At 47.5% G+C, this 27,962-nt stretch overlaps 1 protein-coding gene across 10 annotated transcripts in view; it reads right to left on the bottom strand.

Moving 5' to 3' along the window:
* LOC119656644 (zinc metalloproteinase-disintegrin-like jararhagin) overlaps positions 1–27,962 on the bottom strand; it is a 973,582-nt gene that overhangs the window by 330,267 nt on the left and 615,353 nt on the right. For all 10 annotated transcript variants that reach the window (XR_005250066.1, XM_038063100.1, XM_038063098.1 and 7 more), the window contains one exon: positions 13,219–13,365. Coding sequence is in view for 9 of the 10 variants with exons in the window: in XM_038063100.1 (XP_037919028.1) it covers positions 13,219–13,365 (147 nt within the window). In the remaining variant the exon portion in view is untranslated. The remainder of the gene's footprint in view (positions 1–13,218; positions 13,366–27,962) is intronic.

Here is a 27,962-nt window from a genome sequence, read left to right as displayed (position 1 = left end):
CTACCAGAAGCTCTGCATGGAGGCTAATACGAATCCGTGGGGTACAACCTACCAAGTTGTAATGAAGAAGATCCGCGGGCGAAAATCACTTCAGGTGACATGCCCACGGTTCTTGTTGCAAATAATTGCAACTCTTTTCCCGCAGCAGGAGCAGGACGAAAGAGAACCCAACTGGCAGCTCAGCAGGACGTCTTCTTGATCCCTGATGTTACCGAAGAGGAACTTTGGGAAATCTGCAGACGTATTGGGGACAGCAAGGTTCCGGGATTGGACGGAATTCCGAACAGGGCTCTGAAGGTGGCGATCAAGGGCAGACCAAGGTGGTTCGCAAGCACATTCGAATCGTGCATTGCGGAAGGAGTGTTTCCCGCCCAGTGGAAGAGGCAGAAACTGGTCTTGCTACCGAAGCCCCGAAAACCACCCGGCGTGCCCTCTTCATATCACCCTATTTGTCTCTTAGACACCATGGGGAAGATGTTGGAGAGGGTGATATACAACAGGCTGCTCCCGTTCATCGAGCTTGCGGGTGGTCTTTCAGAGCGGCAATATGGGTTTCGGCCCGTTCTACGGTCGATGCAGTAGTAAAGGTCGTGGAATTGGCTCGAAATGCAATGGCCATGGGCAAATGCTGTACTCTGGTGACGCTGGACGTCAAAAATGCTTTTAACTCAGCCAACTGGGGCTGGATTAAGGGCGCTTTGGCCAAACTGGGTGTTCCTAGCTACTTGGCTCGGCTCATTGAGAGTTACTTTTCGGATAGACTTCTCTGGCACGAGACGGACGACGGACCGAAGGAGTACATTGTGACAGCAGGTGTGCCTCAAGGTTCTGTATTGGGACCGCTGCTGTGGAACATAATGTACGACGGAGTGCTTGGCCTTCGCGTGCCGGAGGAGACAACGCTGATTTGTTTTGCGGACGACTTGGCGGTAGTTGCAATTGCAAACCATCCCGAGGACGTGGAGCTTTATGCAAATGAAGCCATTCATACCATCAAGTCATGGTTACGAATGGCCAAGCTGGACCTGGCGGACGAAAAGACGGAGGCGGTCCTCATTACCAACCGTAGGAAGAACAACACGGTTACCATCCGGGTTGGTAATCGTGAGGTCGTCTCAAAATCGGTTGTCAAATACCTGGGGGTGATGATCGATGCCAAGCTGAGTTTCAAGGGACACTTGGATTATGCGCGAGAGAAGGCAGCAAATGCCAGCTCATCCCTTGCAAGGATGATGCCTAACATGGGAGGGCCGAAGTATAGTCGCAGGCTACTCATCGCGGGAGTGGTGAGGTCGATCCTGCAATACGCGGCCCCTGTCTGGGCGGGAGCGTCAAACCACGCTATCAACCGGAGGAAGATATGTTCGGCATACCGGCCAATTGCGCTAAGGGTGTGCAGCGCATTTAGGACGGCGTCGACGGAGGCAGTGTGTGTTATCGCAGGAATGATCCCTATAGATCTTCTAGCGAGCGAGGCACACTGGCTCTACGAAAAACGGAAGGCAAATCCAGCCGAGGCAACAACGATGGGATAACTCCGACAAGGGTAGGTGGACCCATACATTGATCCCGTGCATCGAGAAATGGGTCAACCGAAAGCACGAAGAATTTAATTACCACCTGACACAGTTCCTTACGGGACACGGTGACTATAGGAAGTACTTGCATCGGTTCGAGTTGGACGAGTCTCCCAACTGTCCTGAATGCGGTGCTACACTCGAGGACCCGGAGCACGTTATGTTCCATTGTCCCAGATTTCTGCAGCAGAAAAGGAGGTTGAACAGCATCTTAGGGGCGGACATCGAGCCCTCCAACCTGGTGGAAGAGATGTTGAAGTCGGAGGAAAACTGGATGACGGTAAATGAGGCAGTAGCCGTGGTGCAAACAAAACTCCTGGAGTTGGATCGAGCTCGGAAGGCGGTGCGACGGAGACGTGACATGGACGAGCTGGTATAGCGAACCAGAGCCTCCCTCGCGAAGTAATACTTCACGGTGGTCCCGCGGGGAGGGGCGAAAGAGTGGGGGTGGTTTTAGTGGGTGTGAATCCCACACACTGCTGCAACCTGGCGCAACAGCGTCTTTCTAAGATTTCCACCTCCATCCATAAAAAAAAAAAAAAAGATATCAAGCATCCTTTTATCTGGCAGCGTGCATATATGAAGGAATAGACAAACGACTATCGATGACATCGCATCCACTAATTGGCAGGTCTGGATCGGGGGCAGAACCCAGTATACATGGTCGTTTGGCACACAACATAAATCACGTCAGTAGTTGGCCGGAAGAATTTCCACCTTTCCTCGTTGCGGGGATTACCTACTTTATCTCGTGGGGCGGTGCTTAAAAGGTTGTAATGAACAAGATTCGTGGACAAAGATCAATCCAAATGCCCGATACCCTTGTTCAAAATAATCGCAATTTTTTTCCTACAATAGAAAGAAAGTGGGCCTCAAACAACGGTGCAATAGGACGTCTTCACAATCCTAGGGGTTACCGAGTAAGAACTTCTGGAGATCTCAACCAACGGTGCAAAAGGACGTCTTCACAATTCCAGGGGTTACCGAGTAGGAACTTCTGGAGATCTGCGGACGAATTAGGGATAATAAGGCTACGGGATTGGATGGGATTGCGAACAAAACCCCGAAGTTGGCAGCTATAATTAGGCCCGCATGGTTCATAAGTATATTTGAATCGTGCATGGTGGAGGGAGCATTTCCCGGAAAAGGCAGAAGTTGCTCTGCTACCGAAGCCCCAAAAACCTCCGCACCCTTTTCATATCGCCCTATCTGTATTTCAGACACTATCGGGAAGATGCTGGAGAGGGTGATATACAACAGGCTGCTTCCGTTCGTTGAGCTAGTTGGTGGTCTATTGGAGCGGGTATACGGGTTTCGTAGAGTGTCGTCCACAGTTGATGCCATTGCAACGGTCGCAGATCTGACCCGGGACTCATCGGTCGTTAGTAAGTGCTGCGCGATAGATGTCAGAAATGCCTTTAACTAGGCCGCCTGGGGTTGGATTAAGGGCAAATACAAATACAAAATCGGGGCTCTGCGGAAACCCTGTTCACTTAAGGCCGAGCAGATGGACCGTATTATAAGGGCACTCTTCCCTGCGCACCCCGTATGGGATGGTGACGTCGGCACGGAGAGCCCAGAGGACTGTCCACTTTTCTCTATAAAAGAGTTGGAACAGGCAGTCCTCTCTATGAAAACAAGAAGGCGCCAGACCCGATGGTATTCCAGCAGAGGTACACAAACTGGTATTCCAAACCCGGCCAGACCTACTGCTCGGCGCATTCAACGCTTGTCTGAAAGAGGGCATTTTCCCTGTTCGTTGGAAAGTTGCGAGGCTTGCACTGATCCCTAAAGGGGAAAGGCGATCCCGAATTGCCGTCTTCATACCGCCCACTATGTATACTTGACACTGCTGGGAAAGTGCTCGAAAAGCTCATCAGAAGTAGACTCGCTGAAGCGATACGCGCTGCCGGAGATTTATCTCCCCGGCAGTTTGGTTTTGGGGCAGGGAGATCGACAATTGATGCTGTCATGCAAGCCGTGGACGCCGTTCGACGGGCAGAGGCACATAGCCGCCGAACTCGACAGGTGGTGCTCCTCGTAACTCTTGACATCAGAAACGCCTTCAATTCCGTAAGATGGAAAGACATTCTAGGCACACTAGACAATACCTTCAACGTGCTGAACTATCTCTTACGGATTTTGAGGGACTATCTGAGGAACCGCTCCCTGCTCTATGAAACACTAGAGGGTCAAAGGTGGATGGAGGTCACATCGGGGGTAGCACAGGGATCCATCCTAGGGCCGGACTTCTGGAACGCTAACTATGACAGTCTGCTTAAACTCGACATGCCAGAAGAGTCGCGCCTGGTCGGCTACGCAGATGAAGTCGCAGCGCTTGTTGCTGGACGCTCTGTCGAACAGGCGCAAAGCAGACTCGGCATATTGATGCGACGGGTAAACGGATGAATGACTACTCATGGTTTCAACCTTGCACTGGAAAAAACCGAAGTAGTCATCCTGACTAAGAAGAGAATTCCGACCCTGCCTCCCATATCGTTCGGCGAGTCGATCATCGAGTCAAAATCAGCAGTCAAGTACCTCGGGTTGACTCTTGACTCAAAGATGAGCTTTTCTGAGCAAATCCAGCAAAAAAGGCTGCGGCTGGAGTTTCGGCGTTAAGTAGGATAATGGCAAACATTGGAGGTCCTACGTCTAGTAGGCGACGTCTCCTAATGAGCTCAACGCAGTCTGTCCTGCTCTACGGCGTAGAGGTATGGGCTGGCGCTCTTAGAAAGGACGTAAACGCCTCACGCAAGTACAGAGACGGGGAGCTTTACGGGTGGCGTCTGCGTACCGCACAGTCTCTGAACCGGCCGTGATGGTGATCGCGGGAGTTATCCCCGTTGCCCTTCTTGCTAGGGAGCGCCAGGCTATATACAAGCGCAAGGGAGATGAGCCAAGGGAGGTGGTTGGTCGCGAAGAACGGCAATACACTCTAGACGAGTGGCAGCTCTCTTGGCAAAATGAAACTAGAGGTAAATGGACTGCGCGGCTCATTGGCAACTTAGGTGAGTGGCTGAATCGGAAGGATCGTGACGCTGACTATTTCCTTACCCAATTTTTAAGTGGGCATGGAGGTTTTCAGTCTTACCTGCACAAGATTGGAAAGGCGCGTTCTCCGGATTGTGTGTTTTGCAATGGAGTTGTGGACGACGCCCACCACACTTTTTTTTCTTGTGGAAGGTGGGATGTGATTCGTCAGCAGTTCTATGTAAACAGAGGGGATCTCTCTCCAGACAACATTGCCGAAGAGATGCTGAGGACTGCTGACAGGTGGAACCGTGTTGCCCATTACGTTCGGGGCCCTTCTCGTTGCTAAGAAGATAGAACTCGACCGGTGGAGGAGCCGGATGGCAGGGGGTCCCTTGAACTGACAGTTCCCTTCCTCCTCTCCCCTCCCGTTGGTGAAAGGAATTACCTGATTTGAAGGCTCCGCAAGGCGGGAGAGTTCGGGGGCTGGCCCGAAGTAATGTGACAAACGATTCCAGGCTAGCTCTCTGACGATGGGGAGGTGTTTAGTTGGATTGTTACGACGTACCGAATCGGGAGTCCAACACTGTGTGCGTAAATGCATTCACCTACCCTACCCGAAAAAAAAGGGCAAATACATAGCTGGGATAATCGACAGTTACCTTTCGGAGAGACTTTTTTGGTAAGAGGCGAAAGACGGATCGAAGGAATATGTTGTGACAGCAGGTATTCGTCAAGGCTCACTTCTGGGGTCCCTGATGTGGAACATAATGCACAACGGAGTGCTCGGCCTTCGTTTGCCAAAGGAGGCAACAATGTTTGGTTTTGCAGTCGACCTGTCAGTGGTCGTAGTTGCAGGACGTGGAACAGACTGGAAGCGAAATCATTCATGCCATCAAATGATGGCTCCAAATGGTAATCACGAGGTCGATCATTAGATACCTGGGGCTAATGATCAATGCCAAGTTGAGTTTCAGGGGGCATCTGGACCTGCGCCCGAAAAGACAGCAAAGGCTAGCTCATCTCTAGCAAGGATAATGCGTAATATTGGAGCGTCAAAACAGGACATTGCAGCAACGGCAGGATAATTCCGAAAAAGGCTGCTGTACCCATACACAGATCCCGTGTATTGAGAGATGGGCCGAGTGCAAACATGGAGAATTGAATTATCAACTAACGCAGTTCCTTATGGGGCCGGAGGATATAGGAAGTACTTGCATTGCCTCGGATTGGATAAGTCCCCAGACTGTCCCGAATGCGCCGCTACACCCGAAGACTCGCAGCATGTTGTGTTCCACTTTCCGAGATTCGCGAATGAAATTATCGGACCCCATAATTTTGTGGAGGAGATGCTGAGATCCGCATCAAAATGCAGTGCGATAAGTGCAACAATAGCGACGGAACTGGAAAAACTGCAGGAACTGGAAAGAGTCCGGAAAGCGCGATGGACGCGTGACTTATTTGTGCTGATGTAAACCAGTGCCCTCCTCGCGAAGGGACACTTCACGGCGGTCCCACGGGGATATGGGCGGAGAAGTGGGGGTGGTTTTAGCGGGTGAGAATTCCACACTGCTGCAATCTGGCGCAGCGCCTTTTTAAGATTTCCACCTTCACCCATAAAGAAAAGTATCCTTTGATCTGACAGCGGACATACATATATGAAGGAATAGACAAACGACGGATACATGGTGGTTGATTGTGCCAAATATTTGAATGACAATTTGTGTAACAGACCGAGGTAGAACTCTGTATCGTGATGAATGTTCGTTTCTCCTTGAAGGTTTTTTAGTGGTTTCCATTTGATGAGCTACCACTTCTCTTCTCGAAATTCCACTCAGCGCTGACATCCTTGGCGTTTTGCCTAAATTTCATATTCATCCTTGAGCGCATTTGGCTTGAAGATGTTCGAGGAGGGAAGTATGGAGAGACGCAAGTATGGAAGGAAAAGTCCTCAGCTGGTAATGCTTGTTGTTGCTGATGAATTTCAGCCATTACAGCAGATGTCTGTTGTCAGATAGAATTTATAGAGATACGAGCATGTTTGCTGTGTATCTAAAGAGTTAAAAGTAAGATACGATATTCGAAGAGGAGTAGGTACGTGCCCGCATGTTTCACTTGGTCCAGGAGCGGATGCCTGATGAATTGAAATTCTCTAAATTGGAATTCACATGCAATTGAGTTTTCGGAAAAGGACAAGGTGAAGGTGCATCTAAACATGTTAGTCGTTTATGCATGTCAGATTCTTTTGAACGGTTTTAATGAACCCACCCAAGTGGGAGCTGAAAAAAGTTTTGTTTTTGATCGAATTTGCGGTAAACCTCTCATCATCGTTGCAGCAGATAATATGAAAGGACTAAGGAGATCCAGTCGGGTCTTGTACGAGACTCGGCTAAGCCAATTGAAGATGAGATTGCATTTCATTTTAAAGAAGTTTTCCAAATTTTAGTTTAGATTGCTTTCCGGAAAAAGAGCTGAATTGCGTGAATTCACTCGAGCATGAAATCATGTAAAGAAAAATGAAAATCCAATTCTGCATTTGCTCTGGTCTCCCACAATCCTCTTTCAAGAGCCCTTGAACATTAGGCAAGGTGCACGCACGTAAGCAGATATCCTTATATGTACGTAGTTCCGAATTCTGGGGATAAAGAAGAATGTGTTCATATGTCACAGAAAAGATTGATGGATCGAATTTTAATTCGATATACACAATATGTTTGCGTGCGTGCCTTACGCATATCCATTTGTTCGGGGGGTTTTTTTTTTCTATTTGTGCTTAGCCGTCAGCGTGGGTCCAGAATCTCGCGTTCATGTCTCGTTATATCCCTGGTGTTCCGGCCGACATTAAGGACATTAATATGAAGATGGATTAGGTATCTGGGGATTTTCGGGGGGGAATTCATGGAAGCTAGCATCATTTTACGGAAGGTTTTCGGATTAAGGGGGCTCAGTTTTGTTATTTTTAGCATTGTCGTGGTATTGTGTTGAGTTCCAGCCTAGTTTTCCTTTGTATCTGTTAATTCGATTCATCGATAGTTTATACGATTTTGAGTGTGTTCTGTGCTACGAATATCTAACAATGTCGGGATTGTTGGGCGAGAAATTCATAATTTGTGAACAGAGCGGATATTTGTTTCAAATGATATGAAATGGAGGTAAATACATATTAGAACAAATGAGGAAATCATGTTACTATTCGAAAGTGTACAAAAGCTGCCTATGAGAAGGGTAGGTAGGAGATATCAGTGGCCGCTCCGAGGAGCACAATTAGCGCTTGATGTCGGCACCGCTTTGTTGCCACAAACTCCTAAGACCGTGACTGATGTTATGAGAGCAGGGAGGCAGAGTACAGCTCAGATCTTCAGAGCAGCCCCCCCCCCCCCCAAAGGATGGTTTAGCTAGTGTAACCTGACTAGCTAGAGTTGGGCAATCGCAAAAGAAGTGCCTGATAGTTTCCCCCTCTTCTCCGCAGCTTCGGTAATGCAAACTGTAGCGTATGCAGAGCCTGGCGGCATGATCCCCTATGGGCCAGGGCTCCGTGCAGACCGTCGTAATCTTCCTTGCATTTGCAGGGGTCTGGCACAGGAGCTGTCGTGTTCAGATTTTATTATAAGCGGGCCAAATCCTTCTTGACTTGGCACATCTGGTGAGCCTCCGCCACCTGAAGTGCGCGGTTGCTGAAGATGACCTTTAGCGCTACGTTCAAGGTGGCCTTCTCCCATCAGTCTGAAGGATTTCGTCACTGAATACAAGGCCATAATGACCGCTTGGCTGTTGCTCAGAAAGGGTGTGTTACGCTTGGGGCTTGGATCATGCCTCAGCCATTGACAGGCTTCTAGTATCGCCCATATTTCCGCTTGAAACATACTGGCGAAACCTGGGAGACCATACGGCTCAGATAATTTGTGTGTATTCGAGAAAACCCTAACAACGCTACAGACCATATTTGATTCGTCGGTGAAGAATACCGTGTCATAGCCTTACAACATGCTGCCGGTTTTCCAATCTGTTCTCGTTGGAAAACCCACCTCAAAGTTTCTCATGAATTTCAGTTTGCATGTGACATAGTCCATGGGTAATGTCCAAATTTCCCGAGGTAGTTCGTCTAAGATGTTACTATGGCCCTAGGGCTTCGCTGTCCAGCATCCGGACTCACATAGTCTGACGCACTGCACGCTACAATGTACTGAATGTGGAAGTTTAGGGGGAGGAGATGCAGGAGTACATTGGGCGCATCCGCCGGACAGGATTGCAGAGCCCAGTAACACCTACACACGCCGTTGTTTGAATCCTATTGAGTTTCGTTTTATTGCTTATATACATTTTGCGGAAAGCCACGATACAATAGAGCCGTACGTTAGGATGGGACACACCACAGCTACGTAAATGCAGAGAACCATACACGGCCAGAGACCTCATTTCTTTGCAAAGGTTCTCTTGCAGGCATAGAGGGCTATACATGCCTTCTTAGCACTCAATTTTATGTTCTATCTCCAATTTAGCTTTGGATCCAGGTTTACACCAAGATACTTTACATCTGTGTCTGTGAGAAAATATTGCTTAAAAAACTTCTTTCATTTTTTTCAAACACAATCTTAAAAGGGATATCCTCCAAAATAATAGCCTGATGATGTCAAGGCAGAAGAGGAATCTTAGAGACCGCGTCTTACTAAACAACTGAGGCAGAAGAAACAATGATCCATGCGTGCGGTCCAACCTTTTTTTGAGGTTTTGTGTAAAACGAAACCTTATCGGTTTCGGTTAACTGTCTGTCTGTCTGTCCGTCTTCTTACAAGAAGGTCGAAAATTTCAAAAGACCCCGGCCTGGGTATGCGAGATTGTGGGACTTTTGCCCACTAAAACCACAACCGACTTGCCCCCCTTACCCCCTGGAACTACCTTTAGGTATTAAATCATGGGCCGGATTTAGGTTACTTTTGCTAAGTCTCCTCCCGCCTACGAGCAGGGTTCGTAACCGCGCACTCCTCACTTCTTCTGTTTTTCGCAGTTTTTCCTCGATTGCTGCGATCATGGAATTGATCGCATTCCAATCATCCTGGCAAGCACCCATTCCTCGGACAACATTTTCTGGTGATACCACTTCACCTAAAGTTTCTTCTTGGTTCCTCTCTTCTCCCGCGAATCTAGGACATTGGAGAAATACGTTGGGCCCTCTGGGACCCTGTTACAGTTTCGACAATTAGGAGAGGTATCCAATTTAAATCTGTACAAGCAATGACGGTATCCTCCATGGCTGGTGAGAACCTGGGTAAGATTATAATTGGGCTCTCCATGCTTTCTCTCCAGCCACTCCCCGATGGAAGTGATCAACCTGTAAGTCTAACGACCTTTTTCTGACTGCTCCCATCGATGTTGCCATTTATTTATGGATCTCTACCTTTCGGCTTTTTTTACCTGAGATAAAAGAGAGATGAACCTGATGCTATATATGTTCATCATCTCTGCTGCCAAGATGTCAATCGACATCATTACCGAGATGACGAACGGTGCATTATTTGAGATGCTCCTGAAGCCAGAAGGCTGTTCTTCTGTAGACCGCACTCTGTTAATGTGCATTGACTAAACTGTGCAGCGCTGTTCCCTAAACTGAGACTGCATACAGCCAGATAGAACTCACCACTCTGGCTATGAGTATGCTTTGGGCATCATCGAGACTCCCGAGGATCGGAAGTAAACTATTATAAATTGCCTGCTCCAACATTTTCTGCATAGTGTCTAGAAGACATATGGGTCTATGTGAGGGCGGTTCCCTTGGAAGTTTGCCAGGCTTAGGCAGCAGCACCAGCTTTTGTCGTTTTTAGAGTACAGGAAAGGTACCTTCGGACATGCAAGCTTCGAACCACTCCGCGAACATATCCGGTCTATATTTCACAGCAAGTTTGGGGGCCATATTCGGTATGCCGTCCAGAGCCAGGGCTTTGCTGTCGCATAGTTGACGGCAGATCTCCAGCAGCTCGTCCCTGGTGACTGGTGGAATCGGCGTCACATTCAAGGGCGCAGGAAGGTATCAATACCCTCCCTACAGGTGGGGAAATACTCCCTGCATTATTATTTTGAACAAGAGCATAGGGTACGTGTTCTGTGGAGACAAACGTCCTCAGAATTGTCCTGTCACGATTTTATAGGCGCTACTCCACGAATTTATGTCCGCTTCCGAACAGAGCTTCTTAAAACATGCCCTCTCACTCTGCTGGATGGCAAACTTGAGGTTCTTCCGGGCTTCCCTGTGTACATGCTCCTTTTGCCCGAGATCGACCCTACCTATTGCCTTTTGAGCCATTCGTTTGGTTCGATGGCAAATCGATCGTAGAGTTCAAGTTGACTATTCCGCCAATAATTGGGTCTTCTAGTGGGGAATGAGAATCTCCAAGGCATCGATGAGTCGCATGTCTTAGAGATGCTTTGTATGGCATAGAGAGGTCTATTCGTGAAGGTGTCTGCTTTGCTAGGAAAGTCTAAAAAACAACTCCATGAATGTTTGTTGACGCATCGATTTTGCAGACCATCCTTTTGTTCTTTTGTATTTGGGCTTTCGGGGTGCGTGTCCCCTACACTGAGGCCTCGCCCTTAGTTCAAAGGTGGTCGCTGTACGTGAATTCCTCGCTAACTTGCCAGGACATATCACGTGCCGGGGCAGGGCTGACAAAAGCCAGATCCCCCTTTCCGATAAGTGTTCATATCACCTTCGTTGTTCAGAACTACATCCAACTGATCGAATGCTTCTAATAAGCACCGCCCTCTTGCGTGTATCTCAGTCCGCGGACGAAGAGCTAAAAATGCTACGATAGGGAAAGACAAATGTGGTGTGTGATGTAGTTTCTGGTACCATCCGACCTTATATCACTCACCCGTTACGAAAACCTATTTTTTACACTACTTATTCCATCTGGGGGCAAACGTCACTGTTAAACTTTTAACACATAAGTATATTAAGCCATCTGCAAACCCGATTGCATGAATTGGGCGCGTGGCTGCAATAATTGTCAGCGATCAAACGTGACTCGTCAAGTGGCTGCACCAGTCGGGACCCTTGTGTCCAACATCATCTAGATTCGAGCACGGATATCTAGATCTCATCGTTAAGCCGCATTGTGGGGGGTAACGATACTGCTTGAACATGGTAGATTGTTTTTCACGTTGACCGGAAGTAGCACTAGGGGATTGCCACCATAGTTCCCTGAATGTTTCTTGACACATGGATCTCCAGGTTTGGCATACTACTTCGGATCACCACAGAACAAGGAGGACAATTTGAATCGAGGTTGTTTCAAGAACTCAGTAACCTGACCGGCGCAACCCACATTTCATCCGGCAGCTATTGACAGGAATACAATGTCACAATAGCCGCTGGACGAAAGCATTAACTGTCATGTTGCTAGACAATCGCACAGTTTGGAAGGAAGACCTTGGCGCAACTGCAGTATGATTAGCCATTACGCCCCCCAGGCTAATTTTTCAACTTACAGTCCAACAACGAGCAGGAATACACGACTAATTTCGCCAACGAGTTGAGACAATGTTTCCAAATGTTACGTACAGACAATGGGAGTCAACAAGACTGCAAAAGAGTTTTCATATTCAAAGACCTGGCGACAAAAAGCCATGTCTTTATCTTCTTTAAGGGTGGTATAAAGGAAACACCCTGATCTCCGTAATAGAACCCATATCGGGTCATCAGCAGATAGGATAAGTTCTTTCAAGTTGAAGTTGTCGGAAGTATCATCACATTATCCTATTGGTTGACTCAAACCTGCCTATGCGATGCCCGACGATATTGAAGAGAACCCGACCCGGACCAACAACGAGAAGCCCTCGTGACAATGCCAACTCCTGGGAGAGACATTCAAAAAAATAGCTCAAGCTCCCGTTTAACAACTTGAAGTGGCAAACTCAACGAAATCTGGCAGATGGGTTGGACTTCCTGATCGTTACCAGGCAGGGCTTGAACATTTCAACCATAACAACACCACAGATTCAAAGTCGGCGTCATGACGCGATCCACCAGTTGAATCAGTGTTTCCTTGCAATCAATCACTGGAAGCGGAGGGCTGTAGCGGTGCTAATCACCTCCAGACACTTGGCTTACATTTCTGGTTGGTACTCTATCGATCAGAACATAGCGGTGGCAACAAAGAGTTTAAGCTGAGGCCTTTGGGAATCGATTCAGTGCCGATCCCTACAGTTTCCTTTATCCTATTGGTCAACTTGCTATATTTTACGGGGATCCTGGCTTTAAAGCTCAAAAAACTTGTGCATAAGCCAAGGTCGGACAAATGAGGTTTGACGCATGTCTTCAGTGAATGGACTTTGGATTAGCTGGAAAAAATCTGTTGGGTCATAGCAAAATCATCTTCAGTGATGATATGTATTTTTGGTGAAGTCATTGGTCCATAGTCTTCCAAAAATCAGGTATGAAAAAACGTAATGTTGTGTTTGCTACATGAAATTGAAGTCAGTTTTGGTTGCAACAAGATGGCGTCATTTGTCATATAGCGGGGAAAACCGAGAGCTGATTGAGAAATCATTTTGGTGCCCCTTTGATTTCTTAATTTGGTTCGACAATTTGACTGTCTGGATCATTTGACATCGCTCCTTTGGACCTATTGTAGCAAAAAGGGAACTTCGTAATTTGGCTTAAAATAATGCTTACCGAAAGATCGCCGCCGTAAAACGGGTGTATCACAAACGTTTCATTTCCCACATGAATGACGCCACTAACTCCGTTGCATGTGTGAAAGGCTGCACTTGCTCCAGGATAATCTTTGACAGTGCCGTGATAGTAACAGTGTTCGATGTCCTGAAAAAGAAATTGATGTTAGATTTATGTTATGTGATTGATTATGATTTTTGTTAAAAAAGGCATCGATTTGGACGATTGCTTCCTTTCTCGCTCCACAAATTTGCAGTGTTTGGACGAACCATAAAAAGATAGTAGTGGGGTGTGTCCATTTTGTTGCGCAAACGAGAGGTGAGGCAGAGTCGGAAGATTTGTGTCTACCCTCGTGATGAGACTATCAGTATTTCTTTATTAAAAATAACAACTGGCTCCTAAGCTGACACGGATTCTAATTCAAAAATGTGCCTGTTCAACAACTTCTATAATTTGGTGATGGAGACCAAATGATTATTCGAGTTGACCATCGTCAAATATCAGGAAAGAGCTACACCAAGAAGACTACATGCTGGAGAAGCAAATCTAGATCTTAGCCGGCATGGAATGTGTACTAATATACGGGAGTACAAGATAGCTTGCTGGAAGCGTCGCGCTTTTGGTTCATGGACTGGTGTGCCGATGTGTGGATGGTGTAAAGATGGTTTTCTTGTTTATGTTTCCTAAAATTGTTTCATCACATACATGATACCAACTCCACCAAAACACTCCGCAGAACTCTTCACACGTAGGTGATTGAAGAACATCAAACATGTGCGATGCTTTTCTTCCATCATACAAACTCAAGCAATGCGCCGCGAGACGAATCTTCTTGATCTACAACAACAACCTGAAAAGTTGACATACACCGAAGGTTAGGCCAAGATCCTTATGAGAGGAAGTGCTTGGCGACTTTACTCGCTGAGTGGGGATAAGGTCAGCTCAGAGCTGATAAAGTCTGTCTGGCTGCGACGACTCCCGGAGGGCTTCCGTGCCATCTTGGCCTGAGCGGAATTGAGATCACTGGAGGTGTTGTCCGCTACAGCTGACAATTGGGTGGAGCGGAATTGAGATGACTGGAGGTGTTCTCCGCCACGCCGATAAAGGTATATGTGCGCTCCGTGGTCGGGGAGGTTTCCCGAGACATAACTCGCAAGGTGGATGAGCTCAAGGCAATGGTGAGGACACTGTTGGCGCGATTACAAAGCTCGGGGAGCGTTTGGGAGGTGGATCTCGATCGCAGTCACGGTCGAGGTCCGCTTCCCGAAAAGTGCGTTTAGATAGTCGCGCACTGAGAGCGTCATCGGCCTCGGCGGTTTGTTGGTACCATCGAATATACGGAGCCCAAGCGACTAAATGCACCTCCGGATGCACGTTTAGCGCAACAAAAAACCAGGCTCGTTGGGTGGCTTGGCGACGGTTACCCGAAGCGCAGTACCACACCTCCTTACAATTTTCACGAGGTAGTGTGTCAAATAGCAGCTTGTTGATACAATACTACTGTTGCAACGCTGAGCCAGATGCATCTCTAGCTATGTTCGTCGATACTCAGATACAGCAGCCGCTCTTCACCAGCGGGTGAATCAAATTTGATAACCGTTTAGCTTCTTCTCAAAACAGCTCAGCGCAACTACATTGCCTACGATCGTAAGCTACCCACCGCGTACCCCTCTCTAAAATACTACCATTTCTCCCTTAAGGGCAGGCCGTCCGCGTTGTTCATGGACCACAAGCCCCTTACTTTCGCACTTAGGCAAAAGCCCGACAAAGCATCCCTTCGCCAACTTCGACACTTGAGTTATATCATTCATTTCACTTCTGATATCCAATACGTGTCTGGAAAAGAAAATGTTGTTTCAGATGCTTTCTCTCGAATCTCGGAGGTAACAGACAACGCTGCGGTTGATTGTACGGCCATCGTCGAGGCACAAAAAGACGACACAGAGTTCAGAGCTTGAAGGAAAACTTCAGATGCAAGTTCAAATAGTTTCCTACCGTCGGCCCAAACTCTTGTTTGCACCACGAGACCGTGAATAAGGGATCCATGCCATTCATTCCAGCCGATTTCCGCAGGGATGTATTTCACGCAATACGTTATTTTGCACATTCAGGCATCAGGACGATAAATGGTTACTAACCGAAAAATACCTATAGCCGTCCATGGATGGCTTCGCGTGCCAGAATTGCAAGGTCAACAAGCACATACGAAATGAACTAGATGTATTCTCTAGGTCGACCAAGTGCTTCCACACCAACCATCTCGACATCATCAACCCTTTGTGAGACTCCTAAAGACTTTACGCGGTGGCCTGAAACGACATCTCTGTCTGAAATTACGGCACAATCTTATGCCGAGGGCCTCTGTCGATAGCGGATTCAGCGCTTTGGTATATCAGCCGTAATTATCACGGACCAGGGAATGAAAACTGCATAGGACTATTGCATACCATCGACAGTCCAATGGTATGCTGGAACGTTGGCACCTCGTCCTTCTAGCTCGCCGTACAGCCCAACGAGAGGAATGTACAGGAAAGAACCCTGTGCTAGACATCAGAGCAGGATTAAGCGACTCTGGACTACTGCGTCTGCTCAGAGACGCGGTATCGAAGACGCGGCCAACTCCACCGTGTCGATGCCCTCAGGGATCGTCAACGATCCTTCATGGGTCGTTTACGATACGGGGAGTGGCGTCCCCGAGGTGCCCGAGCAAGTAGTTCTGACCCCCTAGCTGGCATAATACTTGCGTCCTAGGTAGTAGCCTCGAGAAAGTTTCTCGGTGAAGAGCGAACTGCTAATGACCGATACACGCTGGGACACACTGGGAGTCCCCGGAGCCGTCGACAACTCCCTGTTGACGTCGATGGGGTGATGTGAGCCAAGCTCTGCCAAGGTGGTAGTTGTGGCGTGTATCAGGAGCCAGCCCCTTCGGGACCCTGGTCGGGTAGTGTGCATTGAACCGGTGTTAGTAGACCGCGTTGCCCCGAGCGAGCGCTGATCCGTCCGTGAATTCCGGGATCAGGTAAGCGTAGGTCAGGCCTCAGGGAACTGGGGTAGGGGCTGTGTCCCCGAGGGTATACCCGTTCCTGACTATTGTGGCCCGCCCCCTTGCACACGATGCGCTGGTAAACAACTCAAATGGAGAAAAAAAACGAACAAAACGAGGAAATAGTGGAAATGGAGAGTGAGCTGACTGCGTTTATTCGCAGCACGAAAATGCGCCGTTCGCCCCAGCGAAGGACGCAACAAGGGTTGAAATACCCGACGAGACATCGGCACGCGCAGACGGAGAGAAAGGCTCGGAAAGTGATGCGGCACCTGCAACACAGATAGGAGGAACCCAGACCATACAGCACAGTGCTGTAATTGGGGAAAGAGGCACAGTGGAAACTGCCGAAACTAATAAAATGGTTTCGAATATAAGCCGAGTGGGAGGACTGTCGATTACTCTGGCACAAGCGGAAGAGGAAAGACTTATTAAAAAATGCACGGCAGTTGTGAAGCACATGCGATCTTCGACGTTCCTTAAGAAAAACGTCGGTAAGGGGGTGAAAAACGGGCTAATGGAACTGGAAGAGCTCCTGGACAGGATTTCATACTATAGGCGAACATGGAAAGTAAGACAAAATCCGCAGGAAGCAGAAACAACCGCGCTTCCCGAGGAGAACACCACGAGTACCAAACGGATCGCTGACAGCGCATTGCAGAGCGAACTTGGTAAAAAACGAAAGGAGGAAGGGACATCTGAAGGAGACTTCACTCAGGTACTCTCCAGGGCTGAAAAGAAGAAGGCGAAGAGGATCAAAAGACAACAAGACGTCGCGCCATTAGAAAAACCTCTGCCTAAAACTAAGGCGGACACGAAGGATGGAGTGCCAAAAGAAAAGGTGGGGAGACGAAGGAGTACTAGACCGCCAGCTTTGCTTATTAAGCCGACGGGAGGCAAGACTTTTGCGGAAGTCCTCAGTGAAATCCGTTACAAAATCAAACCTGAAAACAACGGAGCGGAGGTGTCTTCCATACGTAAAACGAAAGGTGGTGGAGTCTTAGTCGAACTAGGCCCGAAGACTACAAATAAAGTCACGTTCTGTGAAGCAGTCAAGGGGCTTCTAGGAGAAAAAGCTTTGGTTTCTAGCCTGGAACCCATGTGTGCTTTAGAAATCCGAGACCTTGACTGTCTCACGGAAAAGAACGAGCTAGAAGAGGCCATCAAACGCGAATGGCCGGAGGTAACCAATGTCCGGATTGGTATCACCCCCGCAAACTCCCGAGGCCAAAAACTCGCTGTGGTGGAAGTTGCCGAGCAATACGCGAGGAAGCTTCTAAACAGCGGGAAAATAAGAATTGGTTGGGTAGTGTGTAGGATACGAATTCGGGCCGCCCCAACCAAATGTTACAGATGTTTGGACTATGGGCACACATCTGCAAACTGTCGGGGACCTGACAGAAGGGCAACATGCCGTAAATGCGGTCAGGATGGCCATAAAGCGAACAGCTGCAATGAAAAGGAAAGCTGCGTCCTATGCAGGGACCGTGGCGCGACTGATGAGAGCATTGCGCACACTGCGGGATCGTTGCGGTGTCCAGTTTTCAGAGCAGAACTGGAAAGAGCTAGGATACGGTCAACATGATTCGCATCCTACAAATCAATATGCACCGGAGTGCAACCGCTCACGAGTTGCTAGCGCAGTTCGCTGCGGAGACCAAAGCTGATTTAGTACTCATCAGTGAGCAGTACCGAAACAAGGGCCCAGTTTCATGGCACCCAGACATATCAGGTACCGCTGCCATCTGGGTTCGGGACGGCACCCTCCTGGGGGTTCTTGCCCAAGGCCGAGGGGACGGCTTTGTTTGGATTCGGTGTTCAGGGATAACGTTTTTTAGTGTCTATCTTACGCCGAATGAGACGATGCCGGACTTTCGTCGGAGGCTTGAGGCTTTGGAGGACGCTATCTTAAGCACGGATGGGCGGATCCTGGTGGGGGGTGACTTCAATGCTAGGGCACTTGAATGGGGCATGCCACACACAGATTCCAGAGGGAAACGAATTCTGGAAATGGCGGCGAGAACAGGACTGGTAGTTCTAAACACCGGATCCACCCCAACGTTCCGGCGCCCGGGCTGCAAAGGAAGCATTCCAGACGTAACCTTCGCATCGGAATCACTGGTGTCGCTGGTGGATGGGTGGCGAGTTCTGGAAGACTTTTCGGCAAGTGACCACCAATACATTGCTTTCGAAGTGGTGGACACACACTCTCGGTGTGCGCCACCCCAGCGATCTTTCTGTGTATGGAACATCGCGAAAGTGAACACCGGGAAGTTTGTCGAAACTCTGGGAACAGGTGGGGCCACGCTGAAGGGTACTCCTGGGAGCGGTGGCGCCGTAGCTGACACTGTCGTAAATTCAGTTATGAACCTGATAACGACGGCCTGCGGAGCCTCCATGCCCAGGAAGACATCGAGGCGCGGCAAACCTTCCATGTATTGGTGGACAGTGGAAATCGCAGAGCTCCGGAAGGAGTGTCATAGGCTTCGCCGCTTAACACAACATCTAGGCGACCGGGGGAGCCATGTACCATAATGATGGAGTACAAATCAGCCAAAAGGAGACTCCGCAGCGCAATAAACAAGAGCAAAGCTCGCAGCTGGCAAGACCTGATCGACGAGGTGAATGCGGATCCGTGGGGACTCGGTTACAAACTTGTAACCCGAAAAATTGGAGCTCTGCGGAAACCCTGTTCACTTAAGGCCGAGCAGATGGACCGCATTGTGAGGGCACTCTTCCCTGCACACCCCGTATGGAATGGTGACGTCGGCGCGGAGAGCGCAGAGGACTGTCCACTTTTCTCTGTAAAAGAGTTTGAACAGGCAGTGCTCTCTATGAAAAACAAAAAGGCGCCAGGACCCGATGGTATTCCAGCAGAGGTATACAAACTGGTATTCCAACACCGGCCAGACCTACTGCTCGGCACATTCAATGCTTGCCTGAAAGAGGGCATTTTTCCTGCTCGTTGGAAAGTTGAAAGGCTTGCGCTGATCCCTAAAGGGAAAGGCGATCCCGAACTGCCGTCTTCATACCGCCCACTATGTATGCTTGATACTGCTGGGAAAGTGCTCGAAAAGCTCATCAGAAGTAGACTCGCTGAAGCGATACGCGCTGCCGGAGATTTATCTCCCCGGCAGTTTGGCTTTAGGGCAGGGAGATCGACAATTGATGCTGTCATGCAGGTCGTGGACGCCGTTCGACGAGCAGAGGCACATAGCCGCCGAACTCGACGGGTGGTGCTCCTCGTAACGCTTGACGTCAGAAACGCCTTCAATTCCGTAAGATGGAAAGACATTCTAGGCACACTAGAGAATACCTTCAACGTGCCGAACTATCTCTTACGGATTTTGAGGGACTATCTGAGGAACCGCTCCCTGCTCTATGAAACATTAGAGGGTCAAAGGTGGATGGAGGTCACATCGGGGGTAGCACAGGGATCCATCCCAGGGCCGGACCTCTGGAACGCTACCTATGACAGTCTGCTTAAACTCGACATGCCAGAAGAGTCGCGCTTGGTCGGCTATGCAGATGATGTCGCAGCGCTTGTTGCAGGACGCACTGTCGAACAGGCGCAAAGCAGACTCGGCATATTGATGCAACGGGTAAGCGGATGGATGACTACTCAGGGTTTCAACCTTGCACTGGAAAAAAACCGAAGTAGTCATCCTGACTAAGAAGAGAATTCTGACCCTGCGTCCCATATCGTTCGGCGAGTCGATAATCGAGTCAAAATCGGCGGTAAAGTACCGCGGGTTGACTCTTGACTCAAAGATGAGTTTTTCTGAGCAAATCCAAGCAGCAGCGAACAAGGCTGCGGCTGGAGTTTCGGCATTAAGTAGGCTAATGGCAAACATTGGGGGTCCTACGTCTAGTAGGCGACGTCTCCTGATGAGCTCAACGCAGTCTGCCCTGCTCTACGGCGCAGAGGTATGGCTGGCGCTCTTAACAAGGAGGTATATCGTAGACGCCTCGCGCAAGTACAGAGACGGGGAGCTTTACGGGTGGCGTCTGCGTACCGCACAGTCTCTGAACCGGCCGTGATGGTGATCGCGGGAGTTATCCCCGTTGCCCTTCTTGCTGGGGAGCGTCAGGCCATATACAAGCGCAAGGGAGATGAGCCAAGGGAGGTGGTTGCTCGCGAAGAACGGCAACACACTCTAGACGAGTGGTAGCTCTCTTGGCAAAATGAAACTAGAGGCAGATGGACTGCGCGGCTCATCGGCAACTTAGGTGCTTGGCTGAATCGGAAGCATGGTGAGACTGACTATTTCCTTACCCAATTTTTAAGTGGGCATGGAAATTTTCAGTCTTACCTGCACAAGATTGGAAAGGCGCGTTCTCCGGATTGTGTGTTTTGCAATGGAGTTGTGGACGATGCCCACCACACTTTTTTTTCTTGTGGAAGGTGGGATGGGGTTCATCAGCAGCTCTATTTAAACACAGGGGATCTCTCTCCAGACAACATTGTCGAAGAGATGCAGAGGACTGCTGACAGGTGGAACCGTGTTGCCCATTACGTTCGGGCTCTTCTCGTTGCTAAGAAGATAGAACTCGACCGGTGGAGGAGCCGGATGGCAGGGGGTTCCTTGAACTGACAGTTCCCTTCCTCCTCTCCCCTCCCGTTGGTGAAAGGAATTCCCTGATTTGAAGGCTCCGCAAAGCGGGAGAGTTCGGGGGCTGGCCCCAAGTAATGTGACAAACGGTTCCAGGCTAGCTCTCTGACGACGGGGAGGTTTTTAGTTGGTAGTCCGATGACGTACCGAATCGGGAGTCCAACACTGTGTGCGTAAATGCATTCACCTACCCTACCCAAAAAAAAACTCCACCGTGTCGGCACGCGACATGGAAGGTTAACACTCGCAGGGATCTCGAAACGTGTAGACAGGTCCTCATTAGAGTGGGCGCTCCTCGGAGGCCGCTGCAAACACCATACGAGGGCCCTTTTAGAGTTCTGGAACGAGGTGAGCACTCGTTCAAGTTCGACGTCTGAGGCAGGCCTAAGTACACCTAAGACAACCGCTTCGAAACAGCGGGCGCGAAGCGTCAGACTGGCTCGGTGACCGCATTAGCGGGATCACGCAGACGGTTTGCTTCGCTGAACCTGTGCGATGCCAGCTGGTGGTGCAGTGATGTGGCGGTACATTGCAGGCGCGAATCTAGGCGCCATTATGAATTCGCCTCCGCCGCTGCATTCAATGGCGGCAGAAACAGCTGACGGACTGACATGAGACTGGGGGCAACAGTGTCAATCTCTCACTCAAGTCTCGTCTGCCGGCCAGAGAAGTGCCATCTTTGGAATTTGTCCTATTTGAGAAGAATTGTACGTAATTGTGATAAAAGGTATTGTAATAATTAAAATAACGAATTCAGTGCAATAAAGAAGAAAGTAAACGAGAATTTGTGATGCTGATATATGGAGTTTCTAGAAAATGTTAAACCCCCTGCTAATGGACGATTCTGCGAAAATCGGTAACTGTTTAGAGCTAAATTCAGATGCGTTAGTTCTAATTATCACGCAATACTGATCACAGTTTGATTCATTTTTCCACATCCCTTTTCCAAACTCCGATACTATTCAATAAACTCTATCCTCCATATCCATATACAACATCTGAAACAGGACCTAGAGATATTTCCTCCAACGAGCTTTCCATTAAATTTTTGCCAATAGTAATTTAATGTCCTTAACGCGAAAGGTTCCTCGACAAAAGCAGCAACTTGATAGTAATATCATCGGTAGCCGCCTGCTAGTAGCGACAATATTACCGATAAATACTTTCGCGGAAACCCAAGGCTGTAAATTTCACAAACTTTCCATTAACTTTTAATTTATATCCTGAAAGTGGTGTCTTATTGAATAATAGATTTAATATAAAAGCAAAAAGGTTTCTCCGGCTACAGGAAAGCTTTCGCAATTGGAGACACACTCCACCTTACCCACAACCGGACCCGGTTTTTCCTTTGCACAATGGAGGCTGGAGTGCAGTCCGCCTATTGTCAATGGCGATAAATAAATTTAAAACATCTTTCAGGTTTCTATATATTTTACCAGAGCCATGCTCTTGATGGCGGTCATGGGCTGAGTCCTGTGCCCTCTCGCAGGCTGCAATGCTGTTGCGGCATATCCTTTCAAAATCCAATTTTCCAAGGGAAGAGGGCAGAATATGAGGCGGGGGGAGGTAAACGAACCGACTACGGTGTAACTCTAAGTTAGGGAGCAGAAGAATTGGAAAAATTGTGCTTTGATTATCGACCTCTTTAATGGACGGCATCAGCTTATTTCATCTTCAAATCTAATGAAGAATGTAAGAAGCACCCCGGTGCGACCCCTCAACAGAGAGTCTGGACTGGACGAGAAAAGGTTTTCCAATATTGACTGGGCGTAGTTCCAGGGCTCATTTGAATGACTTCAACTCATCGATATCACTTGGATCTCTCTCATTCCTGCATGAAGGATATTTTTAAATTTATTTCCTTTTTACTACCTCTTGAAGAAAAGAAAACACTGGAAATTGCGAAGATTATTATTATTATCATCCTCTGTCGGGTCATATCAAATTAAGGGAAGTATACGAGGGAAGTTTGAGAATATCATAATCAATAAAATTCCGCCCCGGGTTGTGTGCTTAATATACTTAGAATCAAATAAGGCATGATTGATTGATTTTTTTATACATCGTTGATAAATATTTGATGTAACCAGTCACCTTAGAACCCCCGCCCCGCCCTTCACTAGCTTCCAGGCATGTACTAAAATATGAAATTGCTATATCTCGCGCCTTCGAGAATAACTTCGAGCGGGCCCCGAATTTATGGGGGATGGCTTTGCTATTTTGATTCAGAGTTCAGTCTTGAAGGGAGGAAATGTAGAATTTAATTGACACAAAAAAAGTTACGTATTGACGCTCTAATTGTCAATTATACGAAAGCCAATTTGTTAATTTAGGGAGGAGGCGTTATTAGTGTTTTATTTCTTTGCTATGTTCAGGGCGTCGTCTTGCTTCCAAAAGGCAAGTAAGCAGAGATTCATATCTAATTGGATCATCTGGTTCTATTCTCCCTTAATCAGTCTCAAGTCTCAAACAAATTCACGAATAAATCTCTTCCAGGATTAAAGTGATATGCTAAACAATGAACCAGAAATATCGTTCGCAATTACTTAAATGCTTTTCGGCAATCATCTGGTCATCTGGGTTTTTATCTAGCAAACAAAATATCTACTGCATGGGTGGCCCCCTGCCACCTTGCCATCTTATTTGCCGTCTAGGAAAGGCTCGAATATGGGAGCAGACAACATCTAAGACAGGACAGGACAATTACTTTGTTATTCTTATCCTTAACCGACTTGTCCTAGATATTAGAATCCTTTCCTGGTCTCTTTTTATTTATCTACTCCAACATGGGAGGAAGGAAGACTTCTATAATTTATTTCCTCTAATGTCGTTGTCGTAGAAGGGACAATCGAATAGCTTAACAATTTTCAAAAGCATCGAAGCTACTACAAGGATACCAAAATATGTAACAGCGGGTGGGTTTCGTATGTATGTATGTAGGGATGGAAAAGTCTTCATCATGCAGGGAAAATGTGAACTGAAAATTTGTCCTTGATAGAGTCATTTGGGATAGTTTTCAAACCAAAATGACTCCATTATTGGATGGAAGCTTCGTCCTTTATTCGTAACATCCATTTCGAGTAAAAGCTTTTGAGGAAGGAAATTCAATAAAGAATTCAATTACTCGTCAAAGAGTTTGATTATTTATGTGTTTAGTTGATTGGAATATTCAATGATAGATTCACTTGGTGTAATTAACTTTGCAGTTGATGAATGGGAGTGCTAACTAGTGTTAAATTAAGGAAGTAGGGTGGAGTAGACGTCAAAGTGTTAGCTAATAGTGACAACAAGTCCACTCTGCTAAGTCATGAAAATCTGTAGAATCTGCATACTTTTTGCCCTCAGGAGACGTTTTTCTATTGCCAAAATAATCTAGGAAGTAATACCAAATCGTGGAAGGATATTATTGGTACAAAAGGCACAACTATTTGAAATCCCCAGAAAGCTTTCATTTTTGCCGTTTGGCTACTTGATCCGATACAATTTCATTCTTCAGAACAATAGGTCCAACCGTTTCTAAGAAAAGCGTGTTTGGTAGGCAGACAGACCGACAGACGGCAGATTAGCCTGGGATATAAACCGATTATATGGAGGCAGGCAAAAGTGGGTTTCATTCCAAAAGTGGGTAAAGGGATCCTTTTCACCTTAAATAGTTTCACGTTCAAGACTGTTGAGAAGGTCGTAGACAACTATATTAGAACTAATGTTCCACTGCGTAATTCCTCACATCAATGTCAATGGGCTTACCAAGAGTATGAACCAATATTCTGGACGTCAAATGGCCTCGGACAGACAGGGCAAAGTTAAGCTCTTATTTCCCAACCAAATCGAATGACACCTCCCAGCTGGTAGCCCCGGACCTCCAGTAGCTCACCTAGTGGTGAACTTACGTGAGCGGCGATATCAATGACGACCCGGCCTGGAGGGCCAACGATTCGGAATAAGCTGCACTTGAGTTGACAGTTGTGACATTTTGTTACCTTAGTACACGTGGGCGACATCTCGTAGAGAGGATAGGATCGTGCTCCATGTTATAACCTACATTGCTGCTTTCATGATTATTGGATGAACTTAAGGGGGGTTTTGTAGTCAATTACTAAAAATTATATTATTAAATCTATTTGAACAGACATCGGTGTCCGGATAGCTGAGTAGTTAGATCCATATTATAGCCTATATTGTCGCTTTCATGGAGGGTATGGAGATATGGAGGGTATTTCGGAGCCTAGGCACCATATAGTGGCAACCTCTTGATTTTTTCAGATTTTTCAGCTGGGCAGTTGCAAAGAATAAGTCCGTGGAAGAAATGATTTAGATCCCTCATTTGCGTGTATGCCGGCCCACGTAGAATGATGTAACACCTTTTCACCAAATTTGGTGTCAATCGATATAGCCGTTGCTGAGAAAAATGTGTGTGACAGGCAGCAAACAGACAGACGGACAGTCCAGACAGGCCATGGTGAGTTAGGCTCGACGAATCGATGTACAGCGAATACAGAACAGTTAATCCAATGCGGCAGGTACCTATTGGTAGCAATAGAAAGAGCCAGTCAAACGAATCCAAAGGGAAAAGTTGTAGAGGGCATGAAGAGGAGAGATAGAATGTGGGACACTAGTGTAAAGCTTCCAACACCAAAGAAAAGTTGAGGGTCCACAGTACCAGTTACGGAGGGAGTGTAATATTTGCCCCTCAAATCGGCTCCGCAAGTGAAATCCCGAAAAATGGGAGCAAATGTCTGGACAATTTTGAAGCCAAGGAAGCAGGTAAAAAGAAGGAAGCCCCGTTCGGATGTAAGTGCCACTCAAAGCAGAGATGACGCTGAGATTCTGCGGAATGTCAAGGGAGATCCGACGCTAAGCGGCCTGGGAGACAATGTCACACGGATCAGAAGAACGCAGAAGGGAGAACTATTATTGGAGCTTCGGAAGACGCAGGACGAAAGGACAGTGAATTACCAGAACTTGGTTGGTAGGTCCTTAGGTGAGAAAGTTACGGTAAGGCAGTTAACCCACGAGATATAATAACTGTGGAGAAGTGGTGCGTCAATTTCAAATTCCAGACGGTAATGTCGGTGCAATAAAAAAATTGTGAAAAGCATACGGTGGCACGCAAACGGCAATCATCAGCTTGCCAGCTGTTTGGGCAAACAAGTTGCTGGAAGCTGGTTGGAAGATGGGAAGGGTTATCTGTAGAATTCGTGAGAAAATATCTTCTGCTATGAGTTTTAAATTTCTGGGGTACGGTCACATACTCAGATCTTGCAAAAGCAAGCGGATGTGGCGGAAAAGGACACCTGGTACCAAATTGTGAAAAAGATCCTGAATGCATGTTGTGTGAAGATATAGGTTTTGATGACAAGAGCCACGCCACAGGAAGCGGAAAATGCCCGTTGTCTAGGAGAGAACCAGAAGCAAAGAGTAAATGAGATTTACTCAGATAAAAAAAAGATAACACGGTATGGGGCACCGGCAAAAATGGAAAGTGCACAATTTGGACAACAGGACGATACTCGTTTGGAGAGATAACCGCAACGCTTGGTAATGGGTTCGTAAGAGCTAAAATTGACGGTATTTAAGTCTATAGTTGCAACGCTTCGCCAAGTGCAACAAGCGTGGAATATGAGCGAATGTTAATGAACTCGTGTTAGACGCAAGTGTACGATCCTTTATTGTCATCGCAGGAAACTTGAACGCATGGTGTATTGAGTAGGGAAGTAAGGTTTCTAACAACAGAGTGCTAATATTATTGCAAGCTTTTTCTTCGCTGGACATTGTTCTTGCTAATATCGGAAGTACCTATTCCTTCCGAAAAGGGGAATGGGTACTTCATGGAAGTAAACGGAATTCCTTTAAAGGACTCTGTGAGGAGGCCAACATAAACCTGTGGGGAGGAACCTATAGAGCGGCAATGACTAAGTTGAAAGGAACCAGGGCCCTGCAGTTAAAATGCCCAGTTTTGTCACGAAGACTATGGACTACTCTATTCCCATAGCAAAGCTAATGGACTATTGCAGCCAAAAGAGAGCATTCCCCAAAGGATATCTCAAGGGGCATTGTATGCAACAGGCCGTTCCCAAATGTAGAGGAAGCAGGAGACATGTCCACACAACAATACGGTTTTTGCGCCGGCCAATCAATGATGGATCCTATCAACGCAGTCAATTTGCCAGAGGAAGCAATTGCAGGTATTTGGTGACAGGGCGGTACCAAAAACTAATGTGCCATCTAGGGATCCATGGACTAAAAAACGAGGGAGTAAGTTGCTCCTCATTTAGTCCGGTCCACCATCAAGTAGATGAGGACTTAGGATCCCGCAGATCCTAAACAACAACCTAGCTTTAGTCTAGCTTAGACTACAACGACTGGTGTTTTAAGTCCAATATAACTCGCAACCTTGTCGGGTTTTTGCGATGATAAAAGGGAGCGTCTTTCCACCTGTTGGCACTTTCGGTCACGCTGCTCCCAGGGCAGAGGTGAGGCAGCGTCTGATGAGTTGCCTCTGCCCTGGACGAAACCGTCAGTCAAAAATTTTTGATTTTTTCAATTCTTAATGTGCCATCATCACCCTCGACGTGAAGAATGCTTTCAACTCAGCACATAGCAGCATATAATAAGATTGTTAAGCCAGCTGAATGTGCCCAACTGTATTCAGCTAACCATCAGGAATTATTTCGTGGACAGAAAGCGTCTCTATGATAGCGACATAGGCCCAGTTGGATATTTAATAACCGGCGGAGTGTAACGTGATGTATGACCATGTGCTGTGCATCAAAATCCTGCAAGAAGCTACCCTTATCGGCTATGCAGACGACATCGCAATTTTTGTAATAGACAAACACCTGGAGAAAGTTATCTGGGCATGTGAGACATCAGTTAGGCTGATTAAGGATTAGCTGGTTTTCTCTTGTTCTGTAGAAGATCGAAGTTGTTATTCTGACCATAAGGAGGATTCTCACAACCTTTCCTGTTCAGGTGAGTGAAACCACGGTCTTCTCGAAGCCGGCGGTGAAATACCTCGCTTACAAGGATGAACTTCTTCGAACAGATCCAGAACATCATAGACAAGGCTGCGACTAGAATGATTGCGA

Source organism: Hermetia illucens, chromosome 5, assembly GCF_905115235.1.
Source record: "Hermetia illucens chromosome 5, iHerIll2.2.curated.20191125, whole genome shotgun sequence".
In the NCBI taxonomy this organism is placed as follows: domain Eukaryota; kingdom Metazoa; phylum Arthropoda; class Insecta; order Diptera; family Stratiomyidae; genus Hermetia; species Hermetia illucens.
The sequence above is the reverse complement of the archived record's forward strand: the minus strand, read 5'-3'. Positions and strand labels throughout refer to the sequence as shown.